Consider the following 13,983-nt stretch of genomic DNA (forward strand, 5'->3'; position numbering starts at 1 on the left):
CCGCCCCGCCCCGCCAGGCTGAGAGAGAAAACGGGACGCGGCGCTGGACAAACTTCGTGCGCGGGCACTGAGCGCCACAGGCGCACATTCCGACGCGACGCCGTGGGAGGGCGAGGAAGAGCGCGGTGACGTAGCGGCTGAGGATTGGCTGAGCGCGTTGGCTGGGAGAGGCGGAGCCTTGGGAGCCTGCAGACCCGAATCACGCAGCGCCGGGCCGAGCGTCGGAAATGCAGCGCTAATGTCGTGGAGCCTGTCGTTAGGTGCGTAAGGCGTGATCTGCGCTCCAGTGCAAGGCTAGCTTGTACAGGGCCAGTGGCGCAATGGATAACGCGTCTGACTACGGATCAGAAGATTCTAGGTTCGACTCCTGGCTGGCTCGAGGTGTACTTTTTGTCGTGTCTGGGCTTGATGTTAACAGGGTGTCCTTAGCAAGGACTCTCGTCAGAAGGGTAAATGTCTCGAATGTTAAGGCTTGTTGTGTTGCTGTTCATTCGCTACATCTTGTCCGACTCTTGGCGACCCTATGGACTGTAGCTGGCCGGTCTCCCCTGTCCTCCGCTATCTCCCAGAGTTTGTTCAAATTTATGTCCATCGAGTCAGTGATATTTCATCCTCTGCTGCCCCCTTGTCCTTTTGCCTTCAGTCTTTCCCAGCATCAGAGTCTTTTCCAGTGAGGCGGCTGTTCGCATCAGGTGGCCAGAGTATTGCAACTTCAGCATCAGTCCTACCAGTGGGTATTCGGGGTTGATTTCCTTAAGCCTGCTCTGTCCGAAACGTCATCTGTTGAGCTGGGTTTGGAACCTGGAGTTGTCTCAGGTGGTTTGTAAATTGCAAAGTGCCCTAATTAATGATGCACACGAGGAGACTCTGTAAACGGGATACATTTAGGAAAACACAGCTAGGATGGTGGTAGTTGCGGGGTGGAGGGTGTGCTGTGGTAGGAGGTTAGCTAGCGGATGACGCAACTGCGCATTTAAGGCAGAGATTCTGGCCCTATTTCCTGTGGAGCAGAAACCCCCGCGGGGACGCGAAGAGCCGCGCAGTCCGTTTCCCGGGATCCGGCGAGCTCTAAGCTGCAGCGGAGGCGGGAACGCTGTAGTGCGACTGCGCGAGTTGCCTGGGGGTCCGCCAAGTGCTCGGGGTCTGCAGCCCTGTCCTTTCAGAGGGTGTTACCTAATATATTACGCTCCTTTTATTGGTGCCTGAGTGGAAGACCTAAGAAGGACGGAAGGTCTGTGTTGGAAATGAGAGTGAAACCTGAAACGTAACATCTGACACTGTCCGTTCACTAATCATTCAATCGATCAGTTAAGCTCTCCAATACGTTTTTTCCTCCTGAAGAAATTACAAGACATTTGTAAAATACAGGAAAGTACTGGGAATTAAAAACAAAAATCCAAATTCCCATCACGAGATCATTACTATTAACGTCATAATTCCTCCTCATTACTATCAGCGTCATAATTTTTTCTTATGGACTTCCATACTTTTTAATATAAATAAACCTATACACGTATTTTTTCCCAAATCTTCTTTTTTAATTGAAGGATAATTGCTTTACAGAATTTTGTTGTTTTCTGTCAAACCTCAAGTATTTTTTCCAAATTTGAGATTGTTTGACAAATGTTCTCATTTTGTTCCCTTAGCTTTCGTCTGAGATTTATGGTCATTAAATATTCCTTGAAGATAGCCCGTGAAAAAACTATATATTTCAAATATTAACCTTTTTTGGGAATTTGAATCATCAGTTTAATACTTAAAAAAATAATGCTGAGTTGAATTATTTCTGATATGTATTAAAAGTTTTTAGATGTTGAACCATCAGACAGATGTTTTTAAGGTCCATTTCATGGATGTTTTTAATACTTTGGTACATATTTTCACATTGCCTGCCAAAAAACTAGATACACATTTCCATCAATAGCATCAGTTTCCTTGAATGCTCTTCAGTATTATAAATTTCATTATTTTTTGCAATTTTCATAATTGAAAAATGGAACTTCCTTTTGCTTATATTTATTACTTAATGTATATATTTTATCTTGATATATGTACTAATTTTCTTAGATTTGTTGAACTTTTAAATATATTAAGGATTTTAATTCTTTAGCTGTCAAACACATCGCAACGTTTTTATTTATTTACATTTTCCTCTTCCTTGTATTTTTGAACTTCCAGTAATTTTCACTTTTATATACTCAATAATTATCTCCTGGTTTTTTCTTTTCAAATTGTTTTTGTTTGTATTGCTTTTTTCCCCGTACTTTGATGCATTTGTATTTTGTTGATTGTCCCCATGGAAAGATCTAGTAAGTCTTCAAACCTGTAACTTGAGCAGTGGCTTCCCTGGTAGCTCACATGGTGAAGAATTTGCCTGCAATTCAAGAGATCTGGATTCAATCCCTCAGTTGCGAAGATCCCCTGGAGAAGGGAACAGCTACCCACTCCAATATTCTTGCCTGGAGAATTCCACAGACAGGGGAACCTGGAAGGCTACTTTCTTTCAAGAGCTCTGTTTGCTACTTGAACTGTGTGTATGTATGTGTGCTGTGCTCAGTCGTGTTTGACTCTTTGACCCCCTGAAATGTAGCCCACCAGGCTCCTCTGTCCATGAAATATTCCAGGCAAGAATACTGGAGTGGGTTGCCATTTCGTCCTCTGGGGGATCTTCCTGACCCAGGGATTGAACCTCCATCTCTTGAGTCTCCTGCAGTGGCAGGCAGATTCCTTACCACTTAGCCACCCAGGAAAGCCCTTACTTGGACTAATTCAGTCAATTCCACAATAGTCCTATAAGTTAAGTTCGGTTGTTATAGCCATTTTTACAGATGAGGGAACAAAATTTGCTTATGTTCATTGAGCAATTAGGTGGTGGAGCCTGAGTTAGATCTTGAATCTGGGCTTTTGATCTCAAAGGTGTCCTGCCCAAGGGCTTCCTGTGCACCAGAGGGTTGACCACAGGAATTGACTCAGGGTCATTCCCTCTCTGGTCATGGAGGGCAGTCACATATGTTCCTCTCCTCTTCTTCCATGCTAGAGCAGCCAAGAGACCTCATCTCTAGTCCTGGGCACACCCCAGCCCAGACGTCTTCGCCAGCTTCATCTTCATCCCTTGTAGCGTCAATTGTAGAAAAACAGTAGCCTAACGTCTGTAAAGTCAGAATAGCCACTCTTGTTGCTTGCCCCTTCCCCTTGCCAAGACCTGCCTTCCTGCACATGGCTGCCTTAAATCTAGAGGGTCACTCACCTCTGGGATTCAATATCCTGTGATAAACCATAATGGCAAAGAAAAAAAAAAAATCCAGAGCTCTAAAAGACCAAATCCCATTAGCAAAAAGCACCATCTACTTATTACTCCACACACACAAAGAAGATCCAGGAAACATCATTATGGTGGAGATCACTTTAATAGTCTACAAATTGAGGGAGTTTTATTGTCATGAGATTTTGAATAGTTTTACAGTAACAGTAAAAATTTTGAATAATTTTATCATAACAATCTTTTGAATAATTTTATAGTAATAATATTCTGAATAATTTTATAGTAACAGTAAAATTATGAATAATTTTACAGTAACAATATTTTGAATCAATCAAAAAGGAGAGACACAGGGAGGGGACAATGATTTCTCTGCCAAGTGAACTTTTCATCCACTCTATGGAAATATCCCACATCTGTCCAGTGCTGGCTTAGAACAAATGATAGCTAACACTTCTTCCTCATCTTTTTCCTGTAGCTTTTAAAAGTTGTTAATACTTCAGATAGTAACTGGGAAATCAGGACTCATTCCTGGCACAAAGGAGAAGACAAAGCATGTGGTTTCCTGGCTGATAGTTTGAATAGGTGCATCAGACAGCAAGAGTGTGGGGTCAAGTCTTGCACATATTCTTTGCAAGAGCACCAGCAGCCGTCATAGCCCTCATAAACCTTCACACTTGTAGTTAACGGCACACAAACATGGCCTGCAAAAAAGTGTGAATTCCAGATCATTCTCTCAAGTTTGAACATTATTCTTTTTCATCGTGGGTGACTTGAGCCCAGGGAAACAAGCCAATGGCAGGACCTGAAAGCGATCGGAACTCTTTGATTACATCACTGGCCTCCCGGGACTCAGGAGAACAACTTCAGTGGACTGGGCTGAAAGCGGTTTTCACTCAAGCGCTGTAACCACGGAGAAACAGAGTCCTGCCGCCACGTGCAATGACCCAACAGGACTCAATGCCCTTCCTTATAAAAAATGAACAAATCACTTTCTACGCAGCCACAGATGGGAGGGTAACAGCAGAGAGAATCCTGATACTATAGGCCCAACTGGCTTTGCTCAGGGCACCCAGGCAGTCTTTGAAGGACCCTAGCTGGGGTGGAAAAAATGACAAGAAAAAACTGAGGGGCAAAGTGAAGCAAGGGACAAGGTTGGAAGCTGGCTCTGGGGTCTGGAATCAGCCATAGTTCTTGTTTTATCTAAAGTCCAAGCTCAAAACAGGGCTATTTGCTCTACCTTTTAAAACAAACTTATTCATCCTGGTCTAGGAAGTGCTTGTGTGTTCTGTGTGTGCATGCTTGCTTCAGTTGTGTCCAACTCATTGCAATACTACAGACTGTAGCCCACCAGGCTCCTGTTCATGGGATGCTCCAGGTAAGAATACTGGAGTAGGTTGCCATTTCCTCCTCTAGGGGATCTTCCTGACCCACAGATCGAACCCAGGTCTGTCATGTTTCCTGCATTTGGCAGGTGGATGCTTTACCACTGGTGCCACCTGGAAAGCCCATGTTCTTTCTACACACCTATAAATAACTACCCGTTACGGATTTGGTTAATAATTTATAGGAAGTTTAAAATACCTGGTAAGTGTGCATCTATTCACGGCTTTTGTGCAAGGGCCTGAGGAGGAGACAGAACTGGCACAAGATTCCTACCCAGTACCCTCTCCAGGGGAACATGATAATAAGAGAAGCTGCTGCTCAGATTTCTAGTATGTCTAGAAATTCTGTTATTGTTCTTCAATTTGTATGAAATATTTGCTGAGATACCGAAATTGCCTCAATCAAGGCCACTTTAAAAATTTAAAAAATCAATCACCGGTTTTTAAACTACAGTTGATCTTCGAAAAACCCTAGGGTTAATCCTCATATAACTTATAGTCAGCCGTCTGTAACCATGGTGCCTCTGCATTGTGGATTCAACCAACCACAGATTGTGTAGTACCAACTGCAGTATTTAACTACTGAAAAATAGCCACGTATCAGTGGACACAGGCAATTCAAACCTGTGTTGTTCAAAGGTCAACTGTTAACCCAATTTGCAAACAAATCCTCTACTTCTGACGTGGCTCCAAGGCAGTTTTCTTCCCTCTGCTTGACTTGACAGTGGAGCAAAGGCGTGTCATCAAGGCCAGAAATCAACCTAGGTTGGCCGAGAAAGATTAAGACGTACTGACTGGCTCCATCTGTCCACCAGCCTCAGCGAGGCTGAGCTGGATGATATACTGGGAAGGGAGGGGTGACCCCAGGGTTCACTTCCCCAGCCCCCCTGTACTCACAGGTTTTTAAGAGGCTCGGCCTATGAAAAGGAACCAGTGGAAGCAAACACCACAGCCTGGGTTGAAGTGACATCTGGCCAAAGTATTCCAACAGGATGAAATTAGCCGAAACGGAAAAGACAAGCCACGGTGCCAATTCTGTGCTGCTTACAGGCAATTGCCACCAAATGAGCCAAAACATGGCTTACAAGTAGAACAGGGCCAGTGAATAGCCTGTGAGTCCCTTGTGACTTTGGGGTCCATGGACACCCTCCGAGGTCCCAGCCACCCAGTCCCTGACTCTGGGTGTGAGGTCAGGAGGCAGAGAGCAGACACCGGCCGCTGTGTTCTCCGCCGGCTGGCAGCGGTGAGATGGCCCCTGCCTTCCTGCAGCAAGGCCCAGGGCTCCCCCGCGTGGGCTGAGAGGGTGAGTGCCAGCCAACCTTTCTCTTCCGCTTTCTTCTCATTGAAATACCAAAGGGTACTGACCTCTGGCCTTGGGCATGTGACACAGGGCAGACTTTGGCCTTGAGATCCTGCCAGCGTGTGGCCCTTAGCCCCTGCCACCCTGGGGGAACCAGGATGATGAAATGAATACGGCAAGAGCACCCAGTATCAATCAGATCTATTCCCAGCTGACCTTTAGTTACGATTTCAGTGTACTGACCCACTGGGCTGACCTGGGCAAAGCCAGGGATTCCTAACATACACCGGCTAAGCCAGTGTGATGGACAAATCCTTCCTTAACGTGAAGCTCTTTACTGTGAGGTATTTTTTGTGTGTATGGGAGACTAAAAGTAGAGGGAAACGACTTTTTAAAAAAGAAGGAAAAAAAACAGACAAAAGCAGTGTACCTTATACTAATGCCTGGGCCAAGAACTGGGCAAGAGAGAAACCTGTGAAATGAATATAATAACTTATGCTGATTCTCTCTCCCAGGCTGGCTTTGAGATCTCACACACACAGTCTCCTCGTTTATAAGGGGCTAGGTCTCAGTACATGCGGGCACCCTTTCCCAAAGCCCATGTTAAATAAGCAAAACACAAGAGGATCCCCACAGAAGATCCTGAGACCTGCCTTTGCAGGAGCAACTCTGAAGTTCCAGACTCTTGAGAGCTCCAGAGGGAAAAAGGGCAAGCAGGCGGGCAAAGAGGCCTGGCGCCCGCACCGAGTTCTCAGCCCAAAGCCCACTTCGATAGAACAGGATCGACCTCCGTCAGGCCCCCCGGCTGCCTTTAAAGGCATGAGGATCTGCAGGGGCACCAGAATGCTACCCAGGTACAAGGAGGAAATTCCGTCTCATTTCAAATCTTGGTTCTGTTTTAACCAAGAGAATGCCTCCTAAGATGCAGAGCACATATTAGAACTTCCCTTTTGCAAGGATACAATTAAAATTTGTAGCCATTCTACAGAAGTGAAGCTCTGGAGTGGAAGGAAGTTTTAAATTATGGTGTGTGTGTGTGGGGGGGGGTTGGGAAGGGGTGTTTGTGGGGGGGAGGGTTGTGTGTGTGTGTGTTTGGGAGGGGGGTGTGTTTGGGAGGGGGTGTGTGTTTGGGAGGGGGTGAGTGTGTGTGTGTGTGTGTGTGTGTGTTTGGGAGGGGGGTGTGTTTGGGAGGGGGTGTGTGTTTGACAGGGGGTGTATGTCTGTGTGTGTGTTTGGGAGGGGGTGTGTGTCTGTGTGTGTGTTTGGGAGGGTGTGTGTGTGTTTGGGAGGGGGTGTGTGTCTGTGTGTGTGTTTGGGAGGGGGTGTGTGTGTTTGGGACGGGGTGTGTGTCTGTGTGTGTGTGGTTGGGAGGGGGTGTTTGGGTGCAGGTATTTCCCAAAGTGGAGGGAAAGAACTGAACACACTGGTAGCTGAACTCTCTTCAGAGCATATGCTGAGTGTAAGTCTTTCCCTCTGAAGCATGAGCTCCTCCCGGAAGGGCAGGAGGGTTCATTCAGTCGCATCAATGAGATCTGTCACGTTCCACGCGCTTGCTGAGGCGTCTTCCTGAGTCATCTGATGAGGGTGTGGCAGCAGAAAAAGGCACTTGGAAAATACACAGCCCCAGCCCGGCAGGGATCCCCTCCCTGGTTAAAGCAAAGTCGCCCCCTGCACACACTCAGGAAATCCCCTGCCTGCCCTGCCTCCCCCGGCCCCAATCCCACCCCGGGGGTGACTGGAATGAACTGGCAGACTTCTCAGGGTGCAGCCCTGGCTCCTCATCTGGCCGTGAGGTCTGCGGGAGGCTCTGGCTAGAAGTGGTGTTGGCGAAGGGCTGCGGGCGAGGGGCCCTTCTCCAGCCTCTTGACGTGGCAGGAGTGGCAGAACAGGTGGTCCTCCAGGGGGTAGCATCGGTGGCCGTCTTCATCATTGAGCTCCAGGCCGCAGTCCTGGAGTGAGGCAAAAACACGCGGTGGTGGGGAAACAAAAAACAGACTGCAAGAGGTCCTGCACGGCTTCTGATTTCAACACCTGTAGACCCTGAAAGTTGGGCACCTCGTCCTACGTCCCTGGATGTGTTCCAGTGTCTCCTGGTTTATAGTCTGTGGGAACTTGAATTTGTATCCTGCTGTTGCGTGAAAATTGTATAAACCTTATGTTGAATTGGTTCATAGTGCTTTTCAGGTCTACTCTATTTTTCTACTTTTCTGTCTATTCATTGTTAATTTTTGAGTTTGATACTGAAATTCCAACTAAAACGTCTTGATTTATCTACTTAAAAGTTGAATATATAGTGGAACTGTATGTAACTTTGACCTATATTTTCCACGTATCCTGTAAATGTCTTACCATACTTTCACAATTAAAATAAATAAACATTGCAGGAGTGACATGAAGGCAACACACAGACCCAGACGCCAGCAGAGGGCGCTGCCTCACTCTGGGCAGAAAACGCCGGTGCAGAGACGCAGCTCCAGCCTGCCCAGGGAGGGCCTGCCCTCACACCAACCAGGGACAGGCCTGTTTCCAAGTATGGCATGGCAGCGGGGTGGGGAGGGTTTCTTCATGATGAAGAAACCTACAAGCTGAAGGGGAGGGAGTCTATTCCCCCAAATGACACACCTGCCTGACAATCTGGGCCCCCAAAAGGATCTGAAACCCACACTTCCTGCCACCCCCTCCCTCAACTCTGCAGCTTCAGGGAGAGCAGCCTTGACCAGTTCAGGACTCGGTGGTTACAAAGGTGGAGAAAATAGTAAAAAGACTGTTATACCCAAACATCTGCATCTTTTTCAACCTTTTGCCCCCCCACCACCAAATCACCCCACTTCTTCCATCAGCTCTGGGACACAGCTCCTAGCCAACATCTTGCCCCCATCAACCCATGATGATTCCTTCTCGGACTTTTACGATGCATCCTGAGGGCCTTCTAGGGCAGGAAGGGGCCCGCCTACCTCACAGTGGTAACACTCCACATGATAGTCTCTGTCCATGGACACGACGCGGATGGTCTCATCTGAACCCTAGACCAAAAGAGAGGAAGAACCCGAGGCTAGCTGGGAGGCCATCGGGCTCTGCTGCCAGGGGCTGGGGGAGGGCCCCGGGGCAGCAAGACAGTGGCCTTAGGAGAAGAGCAGGAATCAGCCATGGATACTAACAGCGGCAGGAAAAAGGACACAATTAGGGGATGAGGGGAAGTGAGAGGGATGTAGGTCTACCATCTGGAATGCTGGAGTCAACAGTGAAAAGACCACCTATGTGGTCCTGTTCATCTCTCGTCGTCTAATCCGGGAGCTAGTATCGAGTCAAAGAATACTTTGCAGGGACTTCCCCACACGTCCACCGCAAGGGGCATCGGTTTGATCCCTGGTTGGGGAACGAAGATCTTACATGCCGTGTGGTACAGCAAAAAAAAGGATAAAATTTTTTTAGAGAAACTGACACAATTACAGGGAAAGATAGGGCATAAGAAGGGCACCAGGCTCAGGAAGGCAGCTAATGAGAAAGAGGCTTCTTGGTGTGGACGCCACTGTCTCAGAGCTGAAATTTTAGAATTTTTAAACAGGTATAAGAACAGGGCTTCCTGGGTAGCTCAGCTGATAAAGAAACCACCTGCAATGCAGGAGACCCTGGCTCAATTCCTGGGTCGGGAAGTTCCCATGGAGAAGGGATAGCCTACCCACTCCAGTATTCTTGGTGGACCCACACCAGCTTCCCCGATGGCTCAAACAGTAAAGAATCTGCCTGCAATGCAGGAGACCTGGGTTTGATCCCTGGGTTGGAAAGATCCCCTGGGGAAGGGGATGGCAACCCAATCCAGTATTTTGGCCTGGAGAATCCCCATGAGCAGAGGAGCCTGGTGGGCTACAGTCCACGGGGTCGCAGAGTCAGACATGACTGAAGCGACTTAGCACAGCACAGCACAAAAACGGGACACAGATCTTGTAAATGACCCAGGGAGATATGTCTGGGAAAACCCCAGGAGCAGAGCTGAGAAAGCATCTTACCTCAGGAGGAAGGATGGGAAGGCCGCAGGCTGCACACTTGGGGGCCAACACCCTGTGGGGAGAAGCAGAGAGCAGTCGGCTCTCCCCACCTCCCACCCGTCACCCGTCACATGAACCCCTGTATGAAGACGGGCCTGGCACACTCTCGGGACTATTGCTTTGGGCTTGTTCCCCAGTGGTAACAAGCGCACGTGGCCCCCTCACTCCACTCGGGATGGAGACTGTCTGTTTAGCCCCCTCATGGTGCCTGGTGAAGCCTCAGGCAAACCGGGGGTGTGGAGGCCAGCCCTGAATCGGTGCCTGTTGAAGTCTGGTAAGGCTGGAGCCACAGAGCTTGGCAGACTCCTCTAGTGGCCTAGGCAGGAATCCGACTGTAGGTTTTTTTGGTCCTGGTTCCACAGTAAACATAACTCTTTAGCTAGTTCCTGTCCCATCGGCATCCACTGATTCCGAGACGCGGTCTGCACCCCCCCGAACCACCGCTCGTTGGCTGCACCGTGGAGAGCGGCGAAAACGGCCTGCAGACTCGCCTCCTCGGGTCCCCACCCTCCACTCTGCAGGGCCGCAGCCAGCGTGGCCGGCACGAGCGGCTCTCCCCACCCCGTCCCTCCTTACTTGTGGTAATCCCGGACACAGTAGATCTTGTTCTCCGAGTCCACGGTGAAGGGCACCCCGTCCAAACACTCATTACAGATGACGCAGCGGAAGCAGCCGGGGTGGTACGACTTCCCCAGGGCCTGCAGGATCTGGGGGTGCAAAAGGAAGAGGCCAGGACTCAGCAGGGATTATAGGGAAGGAAGGGAGAGACACATCAGATCAAGGGACCATATGGGAAACTGTCACCCTCAAACCAGTCCATCCTAAAGGAAATCAACCCTGAATACTCATTAGAAGGACTGATGCTGAAGCTGAAGCTCCAATGCTTTGGCCACCTGATGGGAAGAACTGACTCATTGGACAAGACCCTGACGCTGGGAAAGATTGAAGGCAAAAGGAGAAGGTGGTGGCAAAGGATGAGATGGTTAGATAGCACCCCCGATTCAATGGACATAAATTTAAGCAAACACCAGGAGATAGTGAAGGACAGAGGAGGCTGGTGTGCTGCAGCCCATGGGGTTGAAAAGATTAGGATACGACTCAGCAGCTGAACAACACGCTCATCCCAGTTTCACTTGGACCAGGTCAAAAGATAATGACAGACTTCCCTGGCAGTCCAGTGGTTAAGACGTCACTCTCCAATGCAAGGGGTGTGGGTTCAATCCCTGGCTGGGGAGCTAGGATCCCACATGCCTTCAGGCCAGAAAACCAAAACACAACACATAAAACAGAAGCCATATTGCAACAAATTTCATAAAGACTTAAAAATGGTCCACATCAAAACAATTCTTAAAAAGGATGATGAAGCAGGAAAGGCTAACCGAGTTACAGGCGTAAACAGGAAGAAACCAAACAGGGTCCTGCTCCACACCTGTAAACCTCCAGGAGGGAGGGTTCTCTATCAAAACCATAATTCTCTGTACAAAGTGATGCAAAGCAAGGTCATGAAAAGACCCACCCCAGATTTGGAAAGCAGCAAATACACGGAAAGACGAAAGTTAACTCCATCAGGAAACAGCAGAGCTCAGGAAAAAACCTCTTAACTTCTCCCTCCTGGGTGCCCCTTCTAAGCAGCTTTGTCTCTGCAGCCGTTATAATCCAGAAGCCGTGACTTATCTCAAATCCAAGTGTAGTAAAGTGAAAGTGAAGCCATGTCCGACTCTTTGTGACCCCATGGACTGTAGGGTCACAAAGGCTCCTCCGTCCATGGGATTCTCCAGGCAAGAGTACTGGAGTGGGTTGCCATTTCCTTCTCCAGGGGATCTTCCTGACCCAAGGATCAAACCCAGGTCTCCCACATTGTAGGCAGACACTTTACCATCTGAGCCACCAGGGAAGACCAAGTGTAAGTAAAGCCTCTCTGTTACTGCTGCTTTTAAACACAGCCAGGAGAAAGCCCCAGCACCTTCTTCTTCTAAGCTTCATTTGATCTGGATGTGGCTGATACCTGGGACTGTTAGAGGCCATCCTGAAACCAGGACAGAGCCTAGACGCGGAAGGTGGGAGAGAAATGAACATCCTCAGTGATGGAGGTGAGTCACCAAATTAACTCTCCACCGAACTGCCTACCTCCCCACCCTCTCAGGTGAGATAAGACATTTTTCCTGTTAAGTTCAGTGGTTCTCAAAGTTTTGCCTCTGGACCTGCAACATCAACATCCTTTGGGAACTTAATTAAAATGCACTTTCTTGGGCCCTGCCCCAGCAATGGGTGTTTTAATATAGTGATTCTAACACAGGCGACAGTTTCTCAAACTTGAGCTGAGTTTCTGTGATTTGCAGCTCAAAGTACCTCCAATAATTCAGCAGCAGATTCGTTTCCGGGATTACCTGCACCATGACACTCAGCACAAACAACACAAGCGTGGAATCCACGCCAGCGAGCCGGCAGCAAAATGCCCGCTGGCGAGGAACGTACAAAGCAGTCATGAGCACCCCCAAGTAGCACCACACAGAAAGCCTCCCACCAGGCAGAAGAAGGGGACTTGGAACTGAACAGAACCTCGGCAGAGGGTTGTGAGTTCCGTGGGAAAGCTGTGCTGTGTCCTGGCCCCTTCCGGGGCCCGACGCTGCCTGTAGAGGCCAACGCCACGCCTCACAGCTTGCAGTCCGGGGGGCACCAGGAGGACATAGTGCTAGTCCAGCTCTCCTCGAAAAGCTCAGCTTTCAAGCGTCCTCATTCCCTCTGGGATTTCATTAACCTCCCAGGCTCCTCAAGCTGCCAAAGTAGGAAGAACAAGCAGCCGGGCTTCAGAGAGTCCTTGGCAATCTGGACCTTGGAACGCATTTTGTCCCAAACTAATGCTGTCGTGGCAGAAACAGACCCTTAAATTAATTTAACCCACACTGTGCCAGAAGTACGGTAGGGTAATGATGCCATTTTGCTGCATTCTGACTAGCTATAATAATTTTTTTTCAGGTGGGAAATGCCCAGTTCCAACCTCCAAGCCCAGAGTATTTCCCTCAGTGAACAAAGATGGAGCAGAGACAGACAATTTACATCACAAGCTGGACAACTGACGTGTAACTGAAGGAATGGTAACTGAAGGAATCTTTCTCTGTATTGTTGTGATTCTTGACGTGTAACTGAAGGAATGGTAACTGAAGGAATCTTTCTCTATATTGTTGCGATTCTTAGTGGCAGTTTTGAGTTCTATTGTTAAAACTAAGTGTCACTATCAGACAGACATTGGCTGAAAGTTTTCAAGTCTGAGAGCAGACCTATAAGAATCCAGGGGCGACTTGGCTTTATCCCACAGGGTAGAGAAGGTCTCCAAACTCAGTTCATTTCCTTCCTGTATGCATAGGCTGGGAGTGGCTTTGTAACTTTCTTTGATCAACAGAATGAGGAAGGGGGACTTCCCTGGCAGTTCAGTGGTTAAGGCTCCAAGCTATCAATTCCGGGGGCACAAGTTTGATCCCTGGTCAAGGAACTAAGATCCCATGTGTCCCTCAGCATAGCCAAAAAAAAAGAAGAATGAGAAAGAAATGATGTTCTGAGATTTTTTTAAGTCAATGATGAAAGAAAACTGGTAGCTTCCACTTCCTCTCTCTTGTTGAAAGGAAGTCCAGGCTAGACTATTGGGTAAGATTAGTGGCCACAGGGAGAGAAGCCTGGAGGGTGAGAGGTCAACCTTGTGTACCAGCTGAACACAGCTGAGTAAGTGACCCCAGCCATTGCCACATGGAGCAGAAGAACTGCCCTGTCGAGCCTTGACCTAATTCCTCACCCATGGACTCATGATCAATAATGATCACGTAGCAATAGCTAAGGGCTTCCCAGGTGGCTCAGTGGTAAAGAATCCACCTGCTAATGCAGGGGACGTGGGTCCAATCCCCTGGGTGGGAAGATCCCCTGCAGTTGGAAATGGCAACCCACTCCAGCATTCTAGCCTGGACAATCCCATGGACAGAGGAACCCGGCGGCCTACAGTCC

General features: G+C 48.4%; 1 protein-coding gene, 1 long non-coding RNA gene and 1 other non-coding gene across 3 annotated transcripts in view; 2 read left to right on the forward strand and 1 right to left on the reverse strand.

Moving 5' to 3' along the window:
- Window positions 1–129: 129 nt before the first annotated feature.
- On the forward strand, window positions 130–13,167 carry LOC147348632 (uncharacterized). Its single transcript, XR_015151784.1, has 2 exons — window positions 130–260; window positions 12,967–13,167. It is a non-coding gene; the product is annotated as an uncharacterized LOC147348632 (long non-coding RNA).
- On the forward strand, window positions 307–379 carry TRNAR-ACG (transfer RNA arginine (anticodon ACG)). Its single transcript has one exon. It is a non-coding gene; the product is annotated as a tRNA-Arg (tRNA).
- LIMD1 (LIM domain containing 1) overlaps window positions 3,389–13,983 on the reverse strand; it is a 79,113-nt gene continuing 68,518 nt past the window's right edge. The window contains exons 5-8 of the mRNA XM_086368424.1: window positions 10,567–10,697; window positions 9,952–10,003; window positions 8,899–8,967; window positions 3,389–7,893 (exon numbers count right to left, since the gene is read on the reverse strand). Of these exons, the coding sequence (XP_086224550.1) occupies window positions 7,756–7,893; window positions 8,899–8,967; window positions 9,952–10,003; window positions 10,567–10,697 (390 nt within the window). The 3' untranslated portion in view covers window positions 3,389–7,755. The remainder of the gene's footprint in view (window positions 7,894–8,898; window positions 8,968–9,951; window positions 10,004–10,566; window positions 10,698–13,983) is intronic.

This window comes from Bos grunniens, chromosome 22 (genome assembly GCF_055505025.1).
Source record: "Bos grunniens cultivar Pamir isolate PY7600 chromosome 22, Bosgru_T2T1.0, whole genome shotgun sequence".
Lineage (NCBI taxonomy): Eukaryota > Metazoa > Chordata > Mammalia > Artiodactyla > Bovidae > Bos > Bos grunniens.